The 23,545-nt window shown below is 57.0% G+C and overlaps 1 protein-coding gene across 1 annotated transcript in view; it reads right to left on the bottom strand.

Annotated features, from left to right (window-relative positions):
• DSCAML1 (DS cell adhesion molecule like 1) overlaps positions 1-23,545 on the bottom strand; it is a gene marked incomplete at both ends in the record, with an annotated part of 88,492 nt that overhangs the window by 60,020 nt on the left and 4,927 nt on the right. The window contains 2 exons of the mRNA XM_080358050.1: positions 17,198-17,344; positions 19,850-20,167. Of these exons, the coding sequence (XP_080214176.1) occupies positions 17,198-17,344; positions 19,850-20,167 (465 nt within the window). The remainder of the gene's footprint in view (positions 1-17,197; positions 17,345-19,849; positions 20,168-23,545) is intronic.

The raw sequence follows: 23,545 nt of genomic DNA, 5'->3' as shown, positions 1-23,545 counted from the left end.
CCCCAGTCCTGCAGCACCCAAACTGCTGCTGCGGCGAGCGCTGCAGCCACGCTGCACAGTACGGCATCATTAGGGAGACAGCTATTCTGGTCTAATTGCCAGTGTCGCACGGAAAACATGGCAGGCTCTGCCTGCTCAGAACGCGGCCGACCCCGTGCAACCGCCCTAAAGACAAAGGATGCCCAAAAGGAGAAATACAAACAGAGATGAAAAAAGAGCGACAAACACAAGTGCACAGCCGGGGTGACTTGGAGGGGGACGTGACCCAGGAAGGGAGCAATGAGGGTTAAGCTCTTCTTGTGAAAGCTAATTTAAGGTCAGGCAAATCCTGCTGACAGTTTATTTTTCACCTAAAACATCCAGATCGGTCGCTCGACCGCCGCAGCCCGGCAGGACCTGGGACACAGCTGGAGGAGCTGCTGGCGGCCCCACGGCCCACGCTGGACAACGGGGCAACCCCGGCCAAGACCAGGAGCACGGTGGGCAGCAGCAGCCCTGCCCAGCGCCAGGAGCAGCCTAAAGCCCAGCAGCTTTCAGCGAGACGCAGGCAAGAGCCCACCCTGCGCTCTGGTGCTGCCCCGGGAGGGACAGGAGCCTCCCCCACCCCAGCCTGTCACTCTGTCACCTCTGCTTTGCTGCAACAGACAGACAAGCCCCAGCTCACAGGACCATCAATTATTTACACGCACTATATTTCTGAATATTGATGTTAAAAGCAAATTCCTGGCTTGCCCCTCGCCTGCATTTCAAATGAGATTTTCATGCCACAAGGACCCAAGTTCCCACGGAGCCACCACGTCGGAGGGGAAAAGGGACCTCGCTGTCACCGCGCCTGGGTGGGCAATCGGGGTTCGCAGGAGAAGCCACCCCCAGCATCTGGGAGCATCTCCAGCCCATCCCGCAGTGTCTGTCCCACCGCCTGTCCCCAGGACCCGGCCCCGCACGCACCGATCGCCCCCGGGCTGGGAGGAGGGCTGGGGAACCAGAGCACGTGTCTAAGAGACAAAAGGAGCTTGTTCTCCCCTAAGCTTTTTAACGAGAAAATATTTGTAAATAAATGTTTCCCTGCTTCTGTTTATACAACTTTAAAAGGCTCCAAATGGAAGCCTGCTCCCCACACTGTATCATTACCCTTCATTATTGCAATTTGCCAGGCTCGAGGTGGCTGGAGAAGGAAAACAGAGGATAATGCACCACTCTGAGAGCTGCAGAAGGAAAAGCACGGAGAGAAGCGAGCCCAACTTGCAGCCTTCTGGCCAAAGCATTCCCATCATCTCAACACCCGACGTCCCCGTCCCGGCTCGCTGGCAGGTGCCCACGTCTTGCAGGACCCTCACAACGCCAGCCCAGCGCTCGGCCCGCGCTGCATCACACGGTAACGAGGGGCTGCGCGCGTGAGCAAACACGGGGGATGTCAGCACGTTTCTGACGTGCTCGCCAGCGCCGCTGGGCCAATGAAGCCATTTCCAGTTGGGTCAACCTCCCCAGGAGCACGGGAGCCCCAGAAAGCAGAGACGGGATTCCCGGGCAGAAATCCCCCCGGCCGAGCCCCGGCACCCACGTGGCAGTGGGCAGAGCGGTGCGTGCCCACGAGCCAGCGCCCGCCTCCACGCTCCCATGGGCACATCCGCACCGCACATCCCGCCAGGAGCTGGTGCTGGGCACGAATCGCCAGATAATGAGGAGTTTGGTAGCAACGGTTTATGGAGTAACCACAAATGACCCTCTGGAGGGACTAAAGCAGCCCTGTTATACAGCAAAGACAAATTATCGCATTGGGATTCAGGCACGGAGCACAATTCTGACCCTACACACCAAGGAAGGACGGCAAAGTACCCTAGCCATGTACATCGCAACAGAGAGAGGGTGACCGGCCCAGAACGCACAGGACCCTGCAGCACTTGCTGGGCACCACACCGTGACCGGCCAGCCCTGCTCACCCATCCTGCGGGCAGCAGCGGGCAGAGCTCACAGGGCACCCAAACCCACCGTCCTCCCGCAGCGCAGCTCTCCCGCCCCTGGCCTGACAGCGCTCCGCCGATGGACCGCGTACCCATCACACGCGGACAGCCACGCTGGCGCTGAGCCGCTTTGCATCCTCGCTAGATGCTGGAACAAAGAGCGGTGTTGCTGTGACCGCTGCAAACCCAACAAATCCTTAAGAAGACGGCAGTTGTATTCGCCTGGATATCACACCGATGGGCAGCTGACAAATGCCCACAAGTAGGTCTGCTCTTGTTGTGACCGGGAAGGGCTCCAAGAAGAAATCTCATTTGTAGATCATTGCTTTGATATCTTGGGCATTTTTTAATTCTGCGTTTCTGTTTTATATAGCCTTGTTTATAGCACAGATATTTCATCCTGCAGATTCATCTTGGATCATCGTTAAGGTTCCTCCCCAGCTTGCAGAGATGCCTCTGCTTATCATAAAAATCTACATTGAAATTTCAGATTAATTAAAAGCTGTAAATTGCAAAGCCAGACGTGATAACTCACATCTTCACCCTTCCAAAGAACAACAGAGACAAGGAGAACATGAAGGCCTCTCGTTTTATAGCACGTCCCGTCCCCTCAAGATGTGGCATCCAACCTGGAGCCGCGTTCTCCGTCCCCGCCGCACGCAGCCGGCGCTCGCAGCCCGAGCAGCGCTGCCTTCCAGAGACAACGCGTGTGTGGGACATTCCCACAGCCACAACCACCATCTGCTCGCTATAGAGCTCGGGCTCCAGTGCAACCGCAGCACCTTGTGCTACCGCAGCACCCACCGCTCCCTGCCCCCCACAGTCCCACCCCAACGAGATGTCCCTGGGACCCGCTCCACCCCGTTCAGGAGGAAGAGGGGTTCCTCGGTTCCTTGGTTCCTGCGGGTTTCCGGCTCCGCTGCCTGCAGCTCTCCCGCCGGCGCAATACCTGCTCTTCCTCGTGCTCCCTCCCCATCACTCCACGAGCAGACGCGCAGAAGAGGGGCAGGCAGCAGCGTCCCTCAGTTCTCCAGCTCCTACTTGCCGCAGATCTCTTAATGCATTTCTTGGCCAAGGGTTAGGAGATTAAACACTCCATAGAAGGCGAGCTGACACAAGCTGACAGACCTGAATCTTCTGCACATGCATAAGTGCCAGTCCTCATCACAAGGATGCTTATTTGCCAGCCTCATACCTATCACTTTGGCTGGGAGTCAATCTAAATAAAGCAAATTCACTTGTTCTGATGGGGAGAGGGAGTCGCTGGGCTGTCATAAGGTTGAACTCAGCTGGCATCATTTTAAAGTGGAAGGTGCTGCAGAAACACCAAGTACCGCGTTTCCAGGCTCCCGGGAGCAGGAGGAAGGAGCTCTGCCGTGCCAGGACCGGGGTGCACCCCTGCCCCCCAGCCCCTCCTCTGCGGGACGGCAGAGCCACCGACCCGCGCCAACACGCGGGACCCCTGCAGCGTGGGGCCCAACCTGTCCCCCGTCCCACGGGCAAGGACGGGGCACAGCCGCCCACCGGACCCTCCGTCCTCCCCCATCGGATTTCACAGCACCCCCTGGCCCCACTCCGACATCAGTGCAGCCCCCCAGCCCTGCTCCTTCCCTCCTGCCCCCGCAGCGCTTGGCTGCAAGGATTAAGACTCATTTCAAATGAAGTTTTCATTATTTTCTGCTCTCCTTCTTTATTCCCAAACTCATTTGCATTACAAAAAAATTAAACAAAAGCTGCTTTCTGAATCTCCACTCATTACTCCCATTACATTTGTTAACATCATTATCTTCAGCCGAAGATGGCAACTATTATCAAATGTTGCAGAGCTTTTGGAGACCTCTTGCTATATTAGTCTGGAAAATTGCTTTAATGCTTATGCTTTTAGTGGTTTAAAAAAACAGCTATAGCATTAGAAGCCATAAAGAAGATAAAAAAGTGCATCATTTGATAATATGTGCATTTTTCCCCTTTACACTGAAATATAAATACATATGGTAATGCAGGACGCAAAAGCTTCTCCTCCGCTGCAGCTATCCAGCATGGATCCTGCGATCTGACCCCTAGATGCACCAGCCCCTCTCCCTGGCAGCTCCTCCCTTCCTTAAAACACTTTTCTTCAGGACAAAGTATTGCATTAAAGGCCGGGATTAAAAGGAACATCTTCCAAATACAGCCCGTTCATTTTTCCAGATTCAGTAAAATAGATGTTGCTTAGACACCGCTAATGGCTCAAGCTGTACCTGTCGAATCTTTGTCTTTAGGGGGAAGAGAAGCACGAGCGCTCGTGCTGCTGGGGAACAGCAGGGTCTGAAACGAGGGGTCGAAAAGGGGGTTCGGCTGCAGGAGCTGCTGCTGCCGGGGAGGGTGCGGAGCCGCTCGGTCCCTGCGCTGCTCTGCTGGGAAGAGCCTTTCAAAACGTCCGCAGCCCTTGGACAGCAGGGTCAGCGCTGGAACGAGGCGGGCTTTGCCTGATTTTAAACACACACTATAGAACTGAAGTTATTGTTATACTTAAATGCCAAATCCCGTAGCTCGGAGCTCCCTGCAGCCCCCCAGCAGCGCCCTCCCTGCTGCTCTCCCCGCGGCCGGGTCGGCATCTCCGAACGCGTGGAGGCGCAGCAGTTGCTGCAACAGGTCTCAGGACCTGGCCCAGCGCTGGAAGCACGAAGGAGGACACGAGGTCCCCCGGCAGAGACTCGGCCTCGCAGCACAGCAGCACCGGCTCTGCCGAGGGGATGCGCCAGAGCCCCGTTATCTCTGGGAGTGCATCTCTCCTCCCCGCCAGCTGTTTGGTGGGTCTGACCACACAGGGGCACGGCTGCTGGTCCCAGCACCTCTCGCTCCCAACTGGCAATCACCATGGATAACCCTCGGGTGCCGATGGCTGAGCCAAGCTGAGCAGAGGTGGTATCTGGAGGGGTGTTTTTAAAAAAGAGCGAGCTAATACACCTGTGGAGAAGCCACAGGCGAAAGATTTGGCCAGGCAAAAGGGAAGCGGGGTGGCGGTTTCCAAACCTCCTTTCTAAGGAAATGATGAGTCTCCAGGGTCACCACAGAACCAAAGGTTTCCAGCCACAACTGCTCAGGAGCAGAAGGGGCAGAGACGCACGGGGCAGAGGTGAAGAACGGGGAGAGGCGGGGGGGGCGGCGAGGAGGCGGCAGTGAGGGATTCCCTGCAAAACATGGAGGCTCCTCGTGCACCACGGCGCGAGCAAAGAGGCTCTGAACCCCGGCCTGAGCGGCACGGGCAGCGACGCCGGAGCCATGCGAGAGACCGAGGGAAAGAAAAGGCAGAGCCAGGACCATGCTGCTGCTCGCGGGGGCTCCGCCGCTCTCCCCAGGGCCTTTTCAGCCCCGAGAGCTGCGATGGAGCTGATTTACGGTGGCTGCGGGAGAGGTCGGAGCTCGATAGGCTTGCATCGATCAGTTCATTAAACCAAAGCAAAACAAACATAACAAATGGGAAAATTTACAACCTCTGCCGCGGGTCCAGGTGCATCCGGAGCTCAGACAGCCCCAGCTCAACCCGCTCGTCTTCTCCCCCAACAAGGCAGGATGGGCTGGGCTTGGGTAGAACCCATCACCACTCAGCAGGACGTTCAGCACAAATAGTAATAACAGTAATAGCAAATTGCCAGGAGTGAGGCAGCGCAGAGGAGCTAAACCCGGCCAGAAATAAGTTAAACGTGCGGCTGCCCCCAAACACGGGCAGCAGGTGAAGCGTGACACCCAAATGACCTGCTCTAACCGTGCACGAACACAGAAACCATACAAGCCTATGATACAAGTTCACGCTTGGTCACACAGCCCAGGAGACCTGCACAAAGAGCTTTAAATTATCGCTTTGTTTTCCATCAGGCTTTTGGTGTGGATTTAAGCTGCCCAAACAAATAATTATGGTCTTATCTCCATCACGCAGCAGCATTAGCTGCAATTCATCATTTTTAGCTTCTTCGTTTCATATATTGTGCATATATGTATAAATAAAGAAGAAACTCAGCCATTTCCATTTGATAGGACACTGGCATCGCAAGATGCTCTTGCCAACGTGGTGGAGAGAGGCATTTGGTTAAATCTGGTCTTGACTGCAACAAAAATACAATCCCCAGAGAGCTCTTCCCTGCAGGAAAAGGAAATTCACGTGCATTTTCAACAGCTTCGGGAAGTGAGACTGTCAGATGTGCAGCATTCGAGATACAGAACTGACTCTGTTCACCACCTGGAAGCCCACCCCCCGAATCCTTCGGTTTAGAGCCCACCCCCCGAGGCGGCCACCCTGCTGCCACAGACCCACTCGCCCCTTGTGACAGGTGAGTCCCCTCCCTTCCTAACAGGGTACAGTCATCCTAGAACGTCCTGCTGTCATAAAAAAGAAAGATCACGGAGATGATTACGCAGTTAATTCTTGACACTGCCACGAGCGTGTCGGACATATATTGTATGCAATAGCCATAGCTCTTGTTTAAACAACGGGACGTGCCAGGAGGTCTGATCGATCGTACAACAGCCGAGCTCGGGGAGCAGCGCTAAGTGGGTGGCAGCGAGCCAAGCGGCAGCGCCGCCGCACCTGGAGCCGCCAGCACCCGCCGCCCTGCGAGGAGCCGCACGGCTCGCACCGGGCTGGCACCCACTGCCCGGGACCACCGGCCCCCGCGCCAGGGACCGTGCCCGGTGCCCCGGTCCAGCTTCTTGTCAACATCCACACCTTTCACAGCTTCTGCGCTGGGACACACACAGCTGTGGAGAGCAATCTGTAGGAACATTAACACTTCTGTGTGCCCAGGGAGCGCTTGTGGAAGTGCAGCATTCAACAAGACACCGCGATGGCACGCACCCATGGAGCACGTGGCACCGAGTCCACGGGGTAACGCTGCAAACAGAACACCAGAGATGCAAGTCCGATGGACGTTAAATGACATACAATAAGCAATCTCCGCTGGTGGCACCAGCTTTTGCTGCCTGCAGCACACTGTTCCTCCTAGGATGCAAATGAAATCGGGTTTGCAGGGAGAGGCAGTTCCAAGCAATCAGTCAGGGTCTGAAACAGGCTCTGGCGAAGGCAGAGCCAGAACTACCACAAATCTTCCCGTTTCAGCTACAACCAAAATTCCGCAGCCCCGGGGAAACAAAGACCTTGACCAACACATGGAAGATCTCGGTGTCGTCAGCCCAGGTCAGGCTGGTTCAATTCGCTTCCCCAGAACCCAACGGCTCCACTGCTGCACAATGCCCCAGGTGGCATTTACAGCCCTTGGGCCACAGAAATAGGTCCTTTGCGAGCCCAAGCTGCTCGGCAAGCTGAGCACCGGTGTGACGGGGACGCGAGGCAGGGAGGGGACAGCAGGCACGGGGAGAGGTGACAGCACCGGAGCAGGCAGGGGACCAGCCGGTTGTGACACGCGAACACCAGGTACAGCTCAGCTACGACGACTTAGTTTCACAGCTGCCTTCGGTGGAAAGGCCCAGAAGAGGCACGGCAGGCTCTGGGAAGGAATATTAAACGCCGCAGAAATAAAAGGTATTGCTCAAGAGAAAACATAACAAGGCTGAAGCCCAGCATGGTGCAGCCTTCAGATGAAATGGGGATGAGCTGCGAATGAATGGCTTCCTCTTAGGGGAACTTATGGCTTTCTAAGGAGGGGAGACGCCCCGTCCTGAGCGGGCACGGCCGGTGGGTGCAGGATGGGCTGTGGTCCAGGCCATAGGAACCCTGTGTGTGACAGCGGCACTGCCGAGGACCCCGTCACCCCCCACCGCACACCGGGTCCCGCCGTCCCCAGCCTCATCACACACCCCGTTTCTCGGTGCCGCGCGGTTATACTGGAATCTCAGTTTCCAGTTAAAAATAACACAGTTTCTAACCCTCGAAGGTGCGGAAAAACGTGACCTCTAAAAATTCAGAAACTGAAAGGCAAAGCAAATGAGTCCCAAATTTGTCTACGCTATAAACGTCAAATTCTTTTTGAAAGAAATGAATGTTTTTGATGAATGTTTTCTTGAATGCCTGCTTTTGGCAGCGCTGCCATCTGTGAAAAATCTCTGCCGCGCTTGCTATTAAGATTTCATTTCCAAGAAGAGTTCATAGCCGCTTTAATAAATGGTTAAAGGACTGTGAGGAGTGCAAAGGGCCAGCGGCTTGTTTACCACAAGTGGCTTCTGTCACCAAGTAAAGCACCTTTGACTGATAAGCTCATAGTCCGCCAGACCACATGCAGCTTCCTCCGCAACCCTCCAACAAGCAACGTTTTCAGAAGCACTTGAGCGATGTCGGGCACTTAGGAACCTAATCCCTATCGACTCGCAACGAGATTTATGTTCCTGAATGGCTGGCTCGCCTGTGGAAGAGGTCGCTGGGTCATTTGGGAGATTTCACCCAGCGTCCCCGAGTCATCGATTACACTCTTAACACCGTCCATCACCAAAAGCACAGACTCCCGCCCCACCGGGGGCTCCCAAAGGCCTTCGGGAGGGGCTGAGGACACGTCCAGCGGCTCCCGAGCAGTGCAGGGCCCCCGCAGACGGTCCCGGGCCGGGACGCGGCAGCTGCCGCTCTGGGGCTGCAGACCGCAGGCGCACAGCCCCCGGTGCAGTGCCCGGCTGCGTCACCGGGCAGCGACCCCAGAGCCCCCTGTGCTAGCGCCCCACGGCCCCGGAATGCAGCCCTGAAATGGCTGGTGTATTTGTAGACCTTGTGCGTGACTAAATCAAGAGGAACAATAAGATCTTTTTCCAGATTCGGCAAACATCAGTATAATAAAAAAAATTAATTATATGCTTGAACACATGCACCAGAGCAATGCCCTGTATTTTCTCCTAATTGTTCTCCAAGCCTTACAGAGCCACATTTAAATAAAAATGAAGCAGTTATTTAAACCGCAATTAAAGATGGAGCAATTTATTTTTAAACCAGAACTCTCGTCAGCAGCGCAGGAAGGAGGAACGGGAGCCGCACGGGGACCGCGACCGGCACAACGCGGGCAGGCGCCGCCAGAGCCACAGGACCCGGTGCCCACCGCGGCGGGACCGCGGCCGCAGCTCCGCACCCGGCGGGCGCTCAGAGCACCTTCAGCAGCGCACCATCTCCATGCCCCATCCTGCCAGCTGGCACAGACCAAACCGCAGCAGCCCCTCCGACCGGCACCACCCCGACCCAGCAGCCCCAGTGCCCCTGCAGCATCACAAGGAGACAGACAATTTCGGTTGCGAGCCCGTGCAACACTCGGCCCTCGCTCCGCCAGCTGAGAGCAGCTCCTCCCCAGCAAACGTGCAGCCTCAGTCGCATCTCGGCGCGCGCCAGGGCCAGGCGCTGCGGATGCGTTCCAGGGAGCCATCTGCACCGCTGGGCTCGTTTGCTTCTAACCGGGTGCCCGTCACCACAACCCCAGGGTTTCCACCCAAAGCCCAGCCCGCTCTGCCCCAGCGAGGTGACCATCACGCAGCAGCCCACGCCAGGAGCACCCCTCCAGAAAAAGGCTGTGGCTGTGCTGGCGGGAGGGGGCTGGGGAGGGAGGAAGAGAAGCAACCACAACAAAAACCCACCCTCTCTTTTCATAAGACAGCAGAATTTATCAGCCTGCAGCCCTTCACATCTGTCTCCTCATACAAAATGAAAGAGGCTTTGAAAAACAGAGGAGATGAAATAAAGCCGTCTGTGTTAGGAAGCTGGCATCTCTGCCACTGTCACTGTCACCATGGTAGGAATAATGACCGTGATTGTTTCTGCATCTGTGTGTGCGCAGGGAGGAGGGGGGAGGAGGACGCACACCCGCACCCCAGCACCCCTGCCCTGCTCCCCGCGGCTCGGGGTGAGGCGGCCACGCACGTGTGAGCATCCCCATGGACACACGGCACGAAGCCGCGATGACTTCAGCTCCGCTACACACAGCACGGGTCGCTGTCCCTGCGCAGCACCAGGGCCCAGGGGCAGGCGGCTCAAGCTCACGGAAACATGTGGTTCTGATGAGAAGTTTTGACCTGCACAGTTTTCACATCACTTGGCTTTGCTGTAGCGATTGCTGCTGCGCTGCCCTGGTCGGCACAAATCCCCGCAGAGACCGGGGGGTGCGGGCTGGAACCAGCACCATCCTCACTCTATCAGAGGACAATTAAAAAGAGGCATAAAAGGAGAAAGATTCGGACAGGATGGAGAACCCGAACGTGCCAGCAAACAGCTGGTGAAGCAAACCCTCTCCCTCCAAACACACCTCTCAGAGCTGGTGTGGGTGTTTCCAAAGGGACTTTGGTGCTTCCCAAGCCATGCGAGCTGGCGGCAGAGCACTCCAAGCAGAGGGGGATCTCACCAGGACCCCCTGGGCGAGGCGTCCCTGCACCGAGAGCCCCGGCACAGCCCCCTGAGCCCGGCGGGGCTGCAGCCCCGTGCCCGGCGCACAGAGTGCTGCCTCAGCTGCTCCAGTACCCCACAGAGACCCGTGTCCAGAGGATTTCCGCTCTCCTGCGACAGGAAGGTCTTCAAAACACAAAAAAGCATCACAATTTAGCAAACACCTTCTAAACAGGGAGATGAGACCACAGCCCACGTAATCCAGCAGGGAGCTGCGTGCTCTGCGCTGGGTTACGCAGGCAGGCGGAGCAGCAGCGTGTTCAGCAAGGTGCAGAGGTAGCACCAGATTTCATTACACAGCTCAGTGCCGCTACTCGCTGGGCTCGTAACCTTTTCCCAGGGCCGGTTCTCGGCAGAGCAGCCTCTCACAAGGGTGCGCAGGTCCAAGGGTCTCCAGCGCCTCCAGGCAAGGCAGGCAACCCGTCATGGGATGTTAATCAGCCTGCGAACTCCTCCGGCCCAGGTCGCTCCCCTGTCCTGCCAGGGGAGCTCTGTCCAGCCAGAGGGCTGCTCCAGAGAACTTGCCTCTTGTTCCCAACTTCCTTGCAATTTCCTGCAAAATCCCCATTTGCAATTCAGCGCACAACTGGAACAAAACCCACCCCAGCATGCAGAGTCACGCTGGGACTCGGGGGAGTGCAGGCAACACATGCTGCTGGCTGCTCCCGGCGAGTGTCCTCCAGCATCTCCTGCTCATCTCCTCCTCCTCCTGTCCTCTGCACTCTGGTCCAACTTCCTTCAGATAAATCATCCCAATCCTCACGGCACGATGACTGCTAAAGGTTTACAGCAGGGGTGCAGCAAAGCCTTCCTAGTGCTCATCACCCGCTCGCCTCCAGCACCGGCGAGCCCGATGTGGATCCTAAATGCTCAGCAGTGCAATGTAGGAGCCAGAGCTGCCGCTGGGTCTGGGCTGGGCATCAGGCAGATTTACAGCCCAGCTGCCTCCAAACCCTCAGCCACCCATCCTACACTCCATGCACCTTTTCTCCCTTCCCTACGGCACAACCGCTGCTCGGGATGGCTGAAGATTTACACAAACAGGCACGCAAAGAGGTGGCAGCTCCAACAACAACCACTCCTCTACGTTTCACGCCTTGGAGCTTGTTGTACCAAATCTGGCTCGTGCTCTATCATCCCGCAGGGTTTGGAGCAGGGGCAAGGACATCATGAGAGACTGGGATGCCAAGTGCTGCATCAACAGCAACTTTCCTTCTCCAAACCCTGCACATCCTTTCTCCTCCGCCCTGCAGAGAAAGCAGCCAAAGGCTTCCTCGCCCTGAGCTCGGGCGAAGCGTTCCCCTCCTGCAGGAGTTGCAAAGCGCATCGGAAGCAGCCGACAGCTTTGGTTCGGGATGGCCAGAGGTCACTTCCAGGCAGCTCATCTGAGATCAGGCTGGAGCCTGCGGAACGGGCGCCTGGCACCGGGGGGCAGCTGCCAAAGCTGCGCCCAGGAGAGGGACCCAGCCCGGGTCACGTCCCGGGGCAGCGGCAGCGACCGGGCGCTCGTGCCCGGCCCGTCACGGGCATTTTGTTTACTTGTTGTCGTCCCTTCTTCTGGTGTGTGTGCATGCGTGTGCGAGATTGTCTCCAACGTGACTCTGCATTATCAGGGCTATAATGAGTCCTTGTTAAAGTGGATTTGATGGAATAATTATATTCCAAAAAAACCTGCAGGAAAGCGCTCTCCCCTCTTAAAGGGCAGGATCATCAAACGTTCTCACCACATTATTTGCAGTCACACCTTCTGCTGCATCTGCTCCTTTTAAAATCTCTAACTCCAATCTGATCTGAATATATAAATCTGAATTATCACAGCAAAAGGAGATGTGCTCACACCTTTTTTTATCTGTTGCCATGGCGATTAGATAAAATTCACGCCAAGTCTCTGGGGAAGGATGAAATGATTTCAGACAGAATCTCACCCCACTTGGTGAGAATAACGCCTGGAGCTACTTCCCTCTGTAACAGGTCTGGGCACATGTCGCAGCCGGCGAGGGTGGCAAGGGCTGGGGGAGAAGCCAGGACACCTTTGGAGATCTCGGGACCGACAGGGGAAAAGGTTCCGCGGCCCCCCCAGACACGGGAGGGGAGGCCAACGCTCGCTTAAATCACATCAGGCTGCTCCACGCGGCGAGTCAACCCGGCCAGGCAGGAGCTGCACAATTCAATTGAAAAGGCCACTTCTTCGGCTGCCTTCTGCGCAGTGGTCACAGCTTTCCCGCTGGAGCTGCCGGGCAGAGGCGGCTGCGGCCCCACGGCCCCATCGGGGTCGCAGGCGGCCGTGGGGACGGGGCAGCGCGGTGGGTTCCGACCGGCACGCTCAGCCCCACGGGCTGCTCAGCCCCACGGGCTGCTGGCTCCTGCCTTTAAACCAGCCGGGGTTACTCGGGCAGAATCAAATAAAAATGGTAACGGCCAGGAAAGACCCGCAGCGACTCCTCTCCTGTCCCAAACCCTCCCACTGAAGACAAACACCAAAACAAGGGCTGCCTTTCGCCCTGTTTGCTCTGTCCCAGCTTCCAGCTTTTCTGCAGTAACAGGAGCCTGACGTTCCCCAGAACAAGCCTATTGATAGGAGGACAATGCCGAATTATCCGGGTCCTGGCTCTTCCACCCCTCGGATCGTCCCTCTGTGTCCCAGCACGCAGAGTCGCAGCCCGGGGAGGCAACGGGCACCCCAGACCCCCATCGGCAATTGCCGGGAGCCTCGTGCTGTGTCTCAAGACACCGCATCTACAGACGGACCGCAGCGGAACCGTGTACCCTTCATTTTAGGGAGAAACGGAACATTGAAGATGTTGCGAGGTGTGGGAGAGCAGAGCGCACATCTTCGGGGTGAACGGCCACGTTTAACCCCACGAGAAAGCTGTTGCAATTTCATTTCCCACGTCACTAAACACTTGCTCAGATGAGATTAAGAACCCCAGAAATAGACTTGGGCACTGCAGAGGAGGGGACAGAAAGGGCTGCTCAGGTCAAACTAAGCTCATATCTGAACCACCGCAAACAGGTGAGCTAAGGCGTTTTTCAAACTCCTAAAAGGCTGCTGTTCAACCAAGAATATACACAAAAACATATGTAAAACTTCACAGAACTCATTTGTTTCGGTTCCATCCCTCTGGTAAGCTTTACGTTTTGCTTTCCAGAGAAATGACTTTGTGGATAACCAGTGACAAAGGACACCCAAGCACCTGCAGCCCTCAGAGGATCCGCACTAGGGCTGCTGAGAAAAGCATCGCCCTTCGAGGGGCCGTTCCTCGAGAAGTGCTGCACTTAGATCCTTTGCAACACAACCTATCGAGTACACGACACGAGCATCACACAGCAGCTCAGCGCAGGGCTCAGACCTGCGACCGCTGACATCGAGTTACAGCCGCGCAACGCCCGAAGAGACGAGTTGGTGCCATGAATTTCCATTCCGGTGCCATGAATTTCCATTCCGGTGCCATGAATTTCCATTCCGGTGCCACAACAACCAGAGCACAGGAACTAAAGCAGCTCAGCCACATGCACACCACAGTTCCTCCACGACAAACCCAAACCACGCATGTGCCTGAGAGTCTTCATGTCACCCAGCCTAGCAATAGTGCTTTAAAAATTAAACGCTGTTTACCACATAGAGTTCTTAAAACGGCTCGGAGCACGAGCCTCCCCCTCTTCCCCATGGAAAAGCAATGGAGTCCTGTAAAGCACTCTGCTCAGCTGCAGTCCCTCCCATCCTCCTCCCATTGACCCCCCCAAATACACATCAAGATTCATCAGTAGCGACAGAGTTTGAAATCACAGCCCGGGTGTGAAGCACAACCTTGCACACAGTCCCCATTCTGTAAATTCTGCAAGCACCGCCGCTCCGCTCCCAGTACGACCAGCCTACATTAAATGTCCTGCAAGGGCTGCTGCATGTTTGCGACAAGGCTGAGAACGAAAGGCAAGATTGATTTTGATGTGAGCACCAGCAAGGCAAATGGGTTTTTGAAAACCCTATAATTTCTCTGCAACCCTTGACTTCACTAAACACACATTTTTAGACTGCAGCACAGTTAGGTAGGCATTAAACAAAAATGAGCCGCACTAATGATGATTTATGTGCGGGATAACCTTCCATAAAGAATTTATCTTTGATTTCAGGGTAAGTTACAGCGTTGCCAAGTTAACCAAATAATGCAACTTGCCACCAAACCCCCCTGGTGCAGCAGGGCCGTGCAGACACAGCGTTTCCCTGCAGTTGCTCGGGGGTCTGTTCCAACGCAGAGACACCCCCTGCCAGAGCCCGGGGACGCGGCGGCAGAGGCGCGTTCTGCACCGGAGAGCAGCGCCCGGCGCCCCCCATGTCTGTGGGTGCTGCCGCACGACCCGCCGCGCCAGCCCGTCCCCCAGCAGCGGACACCCCCGGGGACGCAGGTTGTCACCCAGGAACCCCACGGTACAGCAGATGGTCTCCAGCGGGGCTTTCTGCGGCATCCCCAGCAAAGCGTCGCCAAAAGAGCAGCAAGGCTGGTCTGAAAAGACACGGCGCAGGGGCCCAGCAGCAGAGCCCGGGAGCCCCTAATCCCAGTTCAGCACGGAAAGAACCCGAGGAAGCTGACCAAAGGGCCACCCAGCCCGCAAACACAGCCCAGGGTCTGAGTTGGGCAGAGCAGCAGCCCCAGGGGACGCGCTTGCTGCCCCATTGCTGAGTGTGGATTTGGTGGGGGAAAAGCAGACATTAACTGTGGAAACAGTCGCTTCAAAAGAGTTTTCTGCCACAGAGAGGTCTGGATGGGGATCTCTCTTGCTCCTGTGCACCAGGACTGCTCACCCCTGCTGCACCAAGCCTGCTGGGGGATGCACAGTCCTCCCAGAGGGAAGTTTTGGGAAAAGCAGCTAGTGTGGCACATCAAAGTTGGGAAAACACACCACGCTATGCAGCTGTAAAAAGGGCTCGGGCACACTTCTGAGCGAGCTGCGGTGCTTGCACACACCTTTGCTTTCTGCGGGCCGACGGGAGCGGAGCTGTGAGCGCCGTGTGTGCAACAGCCGCTTGATCTGACAGTTCAGAGAGCGCGGCTGCGGCTGGAGGAGCTGCTGGGGCTCCGCTCCGGCTTTCCTGCCGCCCCCTCCCAACAGCACGGGCCTCCTCCTCCTCCATACCCTCCTCCTCCTCCACATCTTCCTCCTCCTCTTGCTCACTCAAAATTAGGACAGAAACAGAGGTTCGCCAGCGGTCAAGAAAAGACCATGTTTTTGGTAACAGCAAAGCCAGTTTTAGCTCTATCACAAGTGCAATAAAAAAAATAAGCTCCAGGCAGATACTATATTTGTAATCCAAGAGCAAAACATGTTTGCTTGTGTTGACTCCGCACTGTAACACAATTTATATGTTCTGTCTTTAGGGTAATTATTGCTTTAGAATGTTAAAATCGTTCCATTCTAATTAAATCATCGTATTACAAAATCCACTGCCACGGCAAACTTGAGAACAAGTCTGGTTAAGATCACGCAAGTGCACGGGTGACAAAGTTGCTGCCGAGAAAAGCACCAAAGCGGCCAAGCAGCCGGGCTCTGCAAACGAGGGTGCCGTGCGTTTTCCAGGGACGCTGGCTGCCCAAGGGGCCATCGCCCACCGGCACCCGCCCCGGCACCGCGAGCCCCAGCACCCCGAGTCCCGCACCCCGCTTCCCTTGGCCTGTGCTGAGTCAGCACACGAGCTGCCCTCTGGAGCCACAGGCCACCGGCAAGAGCCCCCGCAGCCCCCAGGAGAACCTGCCACCCCCCACCAGGTGAAGCCCTTTGCTCCTTAAGCTCCTGGAGCGAGAACCGTCCCTGCCAGAGGGATCGGAGCGAACGGCCCGCGGTGCCCGGTCAGTGGCACCGGCTTGTGCCGATCCCGGCAGCACCTGCTCCCACGGCCCTGCCCGCGCAGCAACGCTGCAGGAGCAGCGGGACTTGCTGACCTGTGAGCAAATATCAAGCGCGGAGCATTCACTTTAGGCAAAATCCTTTAATTCTCTCCGGATCCCCCCGGGGAAAGCGGTATTGATTGCTTTACTACGAGCTTACACATGCTGTGCAGGGCAGCCAGCGCTGCCATCAATACTGGCGCTGAGGAGGGAGCCAAGAGGTCACCCCGGCACACGAGGACACGGGGCTGGCCCCACGCTGTGCCCAGCACCTGTGCGCAGCCTCCGCGCTGCTCCAAACCCGTGACGAGCCGGAGCCGGCGCTACCAACGCGCTGCCGCACAGCACGGCTGGGCCAAAAATCACCCAGGGCTAAACACCCCGGGCTGCAAAGTCCCTGCACCAAGACGGGCTCTGCGGTCCCCCTGCGCACCAAGGCACGGCCAGCCCAGCGCTGAGCAGGGCACGGCCCGGGCTATGGGGCAGACGCACGGGACAGGGGCACGAAGCAGGTGCCAACACGGCGAAGAGGCACACAATGCCATTTTGGTCACGTTCCTTTCCCCACAGCTGGAATGGTTGTGAAAACTTGCAAGAGAAGTTGGAATATCTACTTGTGCATCATCCTGACAATGTGAAAACCGGCTCTGAGCGCGGGAGCCGGGACACGGGGGACACGGGCAGCACACGCAGACGCTTCTCCTCTTGCCCAAACCCGAAGTGCTGGCTCGCAGGGTGCCCGGACAGGGCACACGTGCTGGCACACACCAAACATCCGCCAGCCCAAAACCACCAAAGTACTAACCGCAACACCAAGGAGACTCTGAGCACAACACATCTGCTCCCACCGCCAATGTCTGCCAGTACAAAGCCGCGAGATGGTCATCAATAAAAGCTTTTGCTTGGGCAGCACAGGCACAGACAATAAGCCAAAAAAAAGACCCTCCACGAATGAGTCTCACACATGGCAAAACAGGTCAGAGTTTCCAAAAAAACAGTGGCTCGTCTCTTACCTGGGATGATAGAAACGGTGTCTTTCTCCCAGGACACAACGCTAACGTATTCCTGCACTGAAGAGGGGATGAGGCACTTGAAAACAGCCACGTTTCCACGCATCGACCTTTGGTCCTCCACCCGAACAGTGTACGGTTCCCTGAAAACTGTAGAGAAAAGCAGATGGTTGGTAGCATGACAGTGCTGGGAGAAAACACATTTCCTCTTGCTTTAATCCCACGTTTCCCAAACAAACCAACCCACCCAGCAGCAAGCGGCTTCCACCCAAAACACTTGGCCCACCTTCCCGGGGAAGGAAGCGGCTCTGCTTTGGAGAACGTGCCGAGGGGATGCCCGGCCCTGCTGCTGGGACCCTGCCGCGGTCCCCGGTGTCACCCCAGCTCGCCGCTGACACAAGCTGCTGGGTTTGCGGTCACCAAAGCTGCTCAGGCAGAGGTTTGCAGCTTCAGCACAGGGACCAAGGGCATTCAGTAGCTCTAAGGTGCAGGCTCCCTAATCATTTCACTGCTGGATGCTGAAAACGCAGCCACAGGGCACCAGGGAGTGAGAGCCGGTGACACAGAGCCTGGCACCCTCCCAGACCCGCCGCAGGAATACTGTGGGAAGCAGGTGACAATGTTCCAAGCCACGCCACAGCCGGAGCCATGAGCTGTCACCACCACGTGCCCCGTTCCTCTGGGAGCTGCACAACCCTTCGCATCGCTGGACCAGTGACAACTCCCCAGGTGGGCTGATCCACCCCAGCCTCTGCTGAAAGACACCAAGGAATCGCTATGCCCAGTAACACACACAGACACCATAAACTCCTCAAGTTTAAGTATAAAGAACCATGAGTGCAGGTGTCTCCTTACTGTGACAACAATCGTGCCCTGCAGGATGCAGGCACCGCGGCATCGCTATCGTGAGACACACATGAATTCGTTTCGTCATTTAACAAGAGCCTCATCCAGAGCAAAAGCAGCTCAACAAACCTCCTGTGACAGAATTCCTCAGCAGCCCCCAAAGGAAGGTGTTTTCCCGCGTGGAAAGCAGCGCTGGCCATGCATCACATTCGTCACACAAACCAGCAAGCCGCCTCAATCTGCCAGGCTTTTGGGGCACCCTGCTCTGCTGCAGGAGGGTTGGGAGCAGCCTCCAGCCCGCTCTGCATCCCCCCGGCGCCCTGGCAGAGGACGAGGGCCGGGGCCGCGAGGACATGGGGAGAAGCCACGGAAAGGGACTCCAAAGCAGATTAGCTGGCCAAAGCCTCTTTAACCACATGCAGCAGGTTTATTCACGGGCTTTAAAGGCCAGCGGGGACCACAAGGAACATCCAGCCCAGCTCCTACACACCCGCCACTGCCGTGACCTGAGCCTGGTGCAGACCTGCTGCATGGGCACCGACTTGTCCTCATGGCTGTCCCCAAAGCCGGTCCCCGCGCTGCCCAGCTCTGAACTGGGGCTCCTGGCCTTTTGCTGCCGCTGGGAATAATTCCCGGGTTAACACATGGCCACAACCAGCACACTTCAGACCCTCACTGCCTGCAGAGCTTTGCTCCGTGTGCTCACCAACAGCTTCTCCAAAGCTTCCGGAGATTTTCCCAATGCCTTATATTTTCAGCTGTGTTTCATTTGCTTTCTTTATACAGCCTTAATTGGCTTTGCTCGGTGCACTGCCATTACAAAGCACTGGGGAGTGACTGGGATGCAAGACGACCGGGAGGAAGCAGAAGCAGGGGAACGTTTCACAACCATTTCCAAATGCCATAAAGCTCAAGCACTTCACGCTGCCACAGCCGGAGCCGTCCTGGTGGCCTTAGAGCCCCGGGTGTGCGTCCCCAACACGCACCCACAGCTCCTGCCCACCGCACCTGCTATGGGGACGGGGCGGCTGCGCTCTCAGCTGACCCCCCTGGCAGGAGGGGTGCACTAGACCCCATGGCGAGAGGGCGGGCTGCAGCCAGGGCTCAGCTCCGCTCCCGGCTTGCGGTGACCCCGCGGAAGCCCTCGGCACGCACGGGAAGAGCCAAGGAAGGCTGCCCGCCCGGCAGGAAGGCGCGGACCACGACACGCCTGCCGTCCCTTCTTCACCGAGCTCTGGCTTACGGGTGACCTGATAGTGCTGGTAAATCATTCACTCCACAGAAGGGGGTTAGTACCAATTTACTCTGCAGTACAAGGTATTAAAATTAAAAAACCCTGTAGTCACTTCTGTCATGTCCCCTCTGCTAGCCCCACTTTTAATAGGTTACATAATGAAGCCATTCCTGGGCTATTAGCCCTCCTCGGCCTGGTCAATAATTTACTATAATGGCTTTTGGAATCAACTCTTTGCCATACTCCTCCTTTTTTCTTTCTTTTTTGCTTAATAAGCCCTAGCATGTTGGGGCTGGATGCTCCAGCGCTAACAGACGGGTCTGAGGGGCGCTGTGGGGTCTCCCCGCCGCAGACAGATGTGCTCCGGCAAAGCCCCCGTGCACAGCTGGGTGTAGTAACACCAGCTCCGGGGGAGACGACCTCTCTGGCCGCGAGTCTGCAGCCACATCGCGGTCTCCACGCACCCGCTGCAGACCCCCAGGCTGCATGTCCCCCCCTGCTGCCACCCCAGCCCTGTCGCTGACACTAAAAGCCAGCACCTCACCCAAACCCCAGCGCCCACAGAGAGCTCCTACCTGCTTTGACACGGATATTCGGGCTCCTGATTTTGCCAGCCGAGTTCTCCGCGGTGCAGAAGTAGTCGTTGTCGTGGATAAAGCTATTGAAGGCTGATGGCGAGAAGGGGTAGAGCTGCAAAGTCCCATTGGCATGGACATGCCGGATGTGGGGCACATCGTAGATGTCGTCGCCCGTGGCCAGGTACCACCGGAGGACGGCGCTGGGTGACCCTGCTGCCGGGCAGGGGATCACCACCCCCACTGTGCTGGAGAAGGTGACCTGCTGGATAGAGTCGTTCACAAAGTAGAGGCTGGTTCCAACATCTTCAGCATGTGCTGCAGAGAAAGCAGAGGCCACAACGGCGCGGGGTTACTACAGAAACAGCCGATCCCCAGCGGCACAGGCAGCACCCCCGGCACTGCCCCGGCCCCGCGTGGCAGAGCAGGGGAGCGGAGGAGCACCCGTGCGTGGGCTGCAAGCGCAAAGGCCACCTTCACAGGCCAGCGCTCTCACTGGCAGCACGGATCAGGGATCACAGGCACCTCGCGAGGACAACGCGGGGCTGTGCAAGCCAGAGTACGCAGGGCAGCCCCCCAAGGCCTCCCCAGGTGGCCGTACGCGCCCAGGCAGCTCTGAGCACGTGGTCCGGCCGTGCCTCAGCACCCACAGGGCTGCGGACACCCACGTGCAGCAACGAGGAACCAAGCACAGCAAACCAACACCGTTTCTCCTGCAAACCCCGATGTCCCCCAGCCCGGAGCAGCAGCCAGCCGGCACCCCTGTGCCTCATCGCTGCTCATCGGCAACACCAGCACAGCCCGTCCAAACCTCCCAAAGCAGGGCAGAGATCTTCGCCCACCACCCTGCCACTGCCTCCAAATGCTGCAGCCCCGGGAGAGGGGCAGGAAAACGGGGTTCCGTGCTGCTCCCCTCTGCCGGAGCCAGGGGAAGCCCAGGTCCACCCTGCACAAAGCCTGAGCTGCCGCCTGGCAGCGTCACATCGCCCATGGGAAGATGGAGATGCGCAGGTTGAAGGCATCGTCCAGATGCCCAGGAGCATCTCTCCAGGGCGCCACGAGTGCTGCAGAAACGCGCTTCCCTCCTCCACAGCGAGGGAAGGGACCTCTCCACCCAACTGCTCCAGTCCCTCCTTCCCACTCTCCAGGACCACGAGCTCCCCCTGCTCCACCAAAGCGAGCAAGATTGCCTATAAATAAGGATGAGGAGGCCCCCAGTCACTTTAGATCCGTTTTCTTTTTTTAGCCGCACTCTTTCCAAGTGGGCGGAAGGACAGGGATATAGCAAGCGGCCCTCGGCGGGTGTATTAATAGCTCTGGCTGAGAACACGGCTCGTGGTGCCGCAGAGCCAATAAGCAGATCACTACTGTGCCGCCGGTTCAAAACGAGTCACGGGGGACCCTCCGTGACCTCGATTTCTTAACTTGGGGAGGAGGGGACAGGAGCTGGGGGGAGAAGGAAAGCCTCGTCCGTCTGGAGAGCCTTGCTTCAGCTCTGAGGCCATCACAGCTGCTCGCCGGAGGAGAGGCTGGTTGAGCGCCTATCCTGGCTCCGTGTTGTGCCACCGGCCCGCTCCACGCTGCCCTCAACCACGTCAAGGCAGAAAACCCCAAGACACCTCACCCCTTCCTACAGCAGAGTCCTCTCCATCCTCCTCCCAGCTCACGTCTCTTTCAGAACCCACTAAATCACAGGCAAGAGCACCTGGTTCTTGTTCTCTGTGTACTCTGCACTGAATCGTCACCTAAAATGACAAAGTTTCCTCCTTCATCTACTCAGAGCCCAGCTGTCCCACGCCAGGGGCATTGCTCAGCCCAGCAAAGCCACCATGGAGCAGATCAGCTCACCAGCAAGGTCCAGCGCTGCCACCACACGAGACAACAGATTTACAGGTGAGAAAGCATCTCCATATCTCCCCACATCCCAGTTCCCTGCGTCCACACACAGGCAGAAGTAGACAAAGCCATTTAATTTTCCTCCCTTGCTGACGAGCACCAGAAGAACGACGGGCCAGAGGAGGAACGCGCTCCAGCCGAGCCCGCTGTGCAGCAGTGCCAGGCTTTGCAGAGCCAGGCTTTGCAGAGCCACGGGGCCACTGCACGCCCTGCAGATGTCACTTGGTGACATCTCCAGGCTGGTTTGTCGTCACGAATCAGCACTTCCCTTCATCGGAACAGCGCGGTGCTTCTCCCAAATACATGAAAGAGGGAAGCGGCGCGTTTGCAGGCAGCGGAAGGAGCACGTGCGAGCAGCGCTGTGCTATTTGCGGCACCGCCTGTCGCCTGAGCGCAGCAGAAGATGGCTGGAGCCATCACCCATCGCCTGGCGGCCTCGGAGCAGGAGCACCCCGCGGTGCCCAGCGCCTCGACACCACCCGGCTCTGCCCCAGGCCCTGTCGGCATCTCCCAAACCCAGCTGGGGAGGGATCCGCCACCATAACAGCGGCAGAGCACCCACAGCCTGCCAGGGAAACCTCTCCCCCCAGGCGGCTCTAGAGGGACGGGCGAGGGGCTGCGGCCGAGAGTGGAAAAATACCCCATAAACAGAGAAATTCAGATTACCCGTAAAGCTTTTTCAGGTCAAAGGGGGAAACGGATTTTTAATAGAAAATGGAAGTTATGGGATTGGCAATAGTTATGTGACAGACGCATAGAGTTAAATCCACATAATCTCCTTTACCATTTAGCATTGAGCACCATCCTAATTCCATGTTTCATAAAACTGTCTCCAAATCACTGAGAGAGATTAAACATTTAGAAATAGCACTGCAATATTTTTAAACCAGAAATCACTGCTCACATCTGGTCAGATGTGCTGACCCTAACCTACATATCGAGGGCATTAATTCCCATGAACCTGAAAAGAGGAGGCTGGAGAAGCCAAAATGGAACGGTTAGTGCTGAGGAGGACGCAGCGGCGCAGGCGCGCAGCACCAGCCCCGGAGACCGGCCGCCGGTAGCTGAAGCTGCACAAAGCCCAGCGCGCCGCCGGAGACCGGCTGGCTTTGCTAGTTATTTTAGTTATCTAGTATTTTAAGTTATCACAGTGCAATCTTCTTAAATTGTAGTAAATTACAACCTAGAGGTATTGAAATATTAATATCTCTATCTGAGCTGGGAGAAGCAAGCCATTTTGCTATCATCCCTTCAGAATATTTACTCGTCTTGCTCGCTGGACTTCCCAAACTCCGCCAGCTCCGGTGGCACAGCCAAGCCGGCACCGCAGGGCACGGTGCTGCACCTCACCGCCCATTTGCTCTAAAGTGGGGCTGAGGCAGAGCGGCCATAAGCTGACCCCAGGATCTGTCGCCAAGCCACGCGTCCCTGGAAGCGGCAGCTGAGATGGAGGTGCGAGTCCTGCACGAAAGCCCAGCCTGCGTAAGCACACAAATGCCATCACCTCCCGGGCGAGCGCCCAGCAACGCAACCCCTCCTCTCCCCCAGGCTCACGGGAAGAGCCCGTCCTTCTCCGTGACGCGGCTCTAGGACACACAACAACCAGCTTCGTGCCAGCCCAGTCACAGAGACGTTTCTCCTGAGCTAAGCAGCCCTTTCTGACCATGATGCACACATATCACCCATCTCAGTAAGCTACTTGCCCAAGACCCTGGAGCCAGTCCCGTGCCAACCCCAGCAAGCTCCTCAAGGCTGAACAAGGTCTTTGGCACATCAGTACCTGGGTGGAAACCCCCCAGA

This window comes from Nesoenas mayeri (assembly GCF_963082525.1).
Source record: "Nesoenas mayeri genome assembly, chromosome: 22".
NCBI classification, from domain to species: domain Eukaryota; kingdom Metazoa; phylum Chordata; class Aves; order Columbiformes; family Columbidae; genus Nesoenas; species Nesoenas mayeri.
The sequence above is the reverse complement of the archived record's forward strand: the minus strand, read 5'-3'. Positions and strand labels throughout refer to the sequence as shown.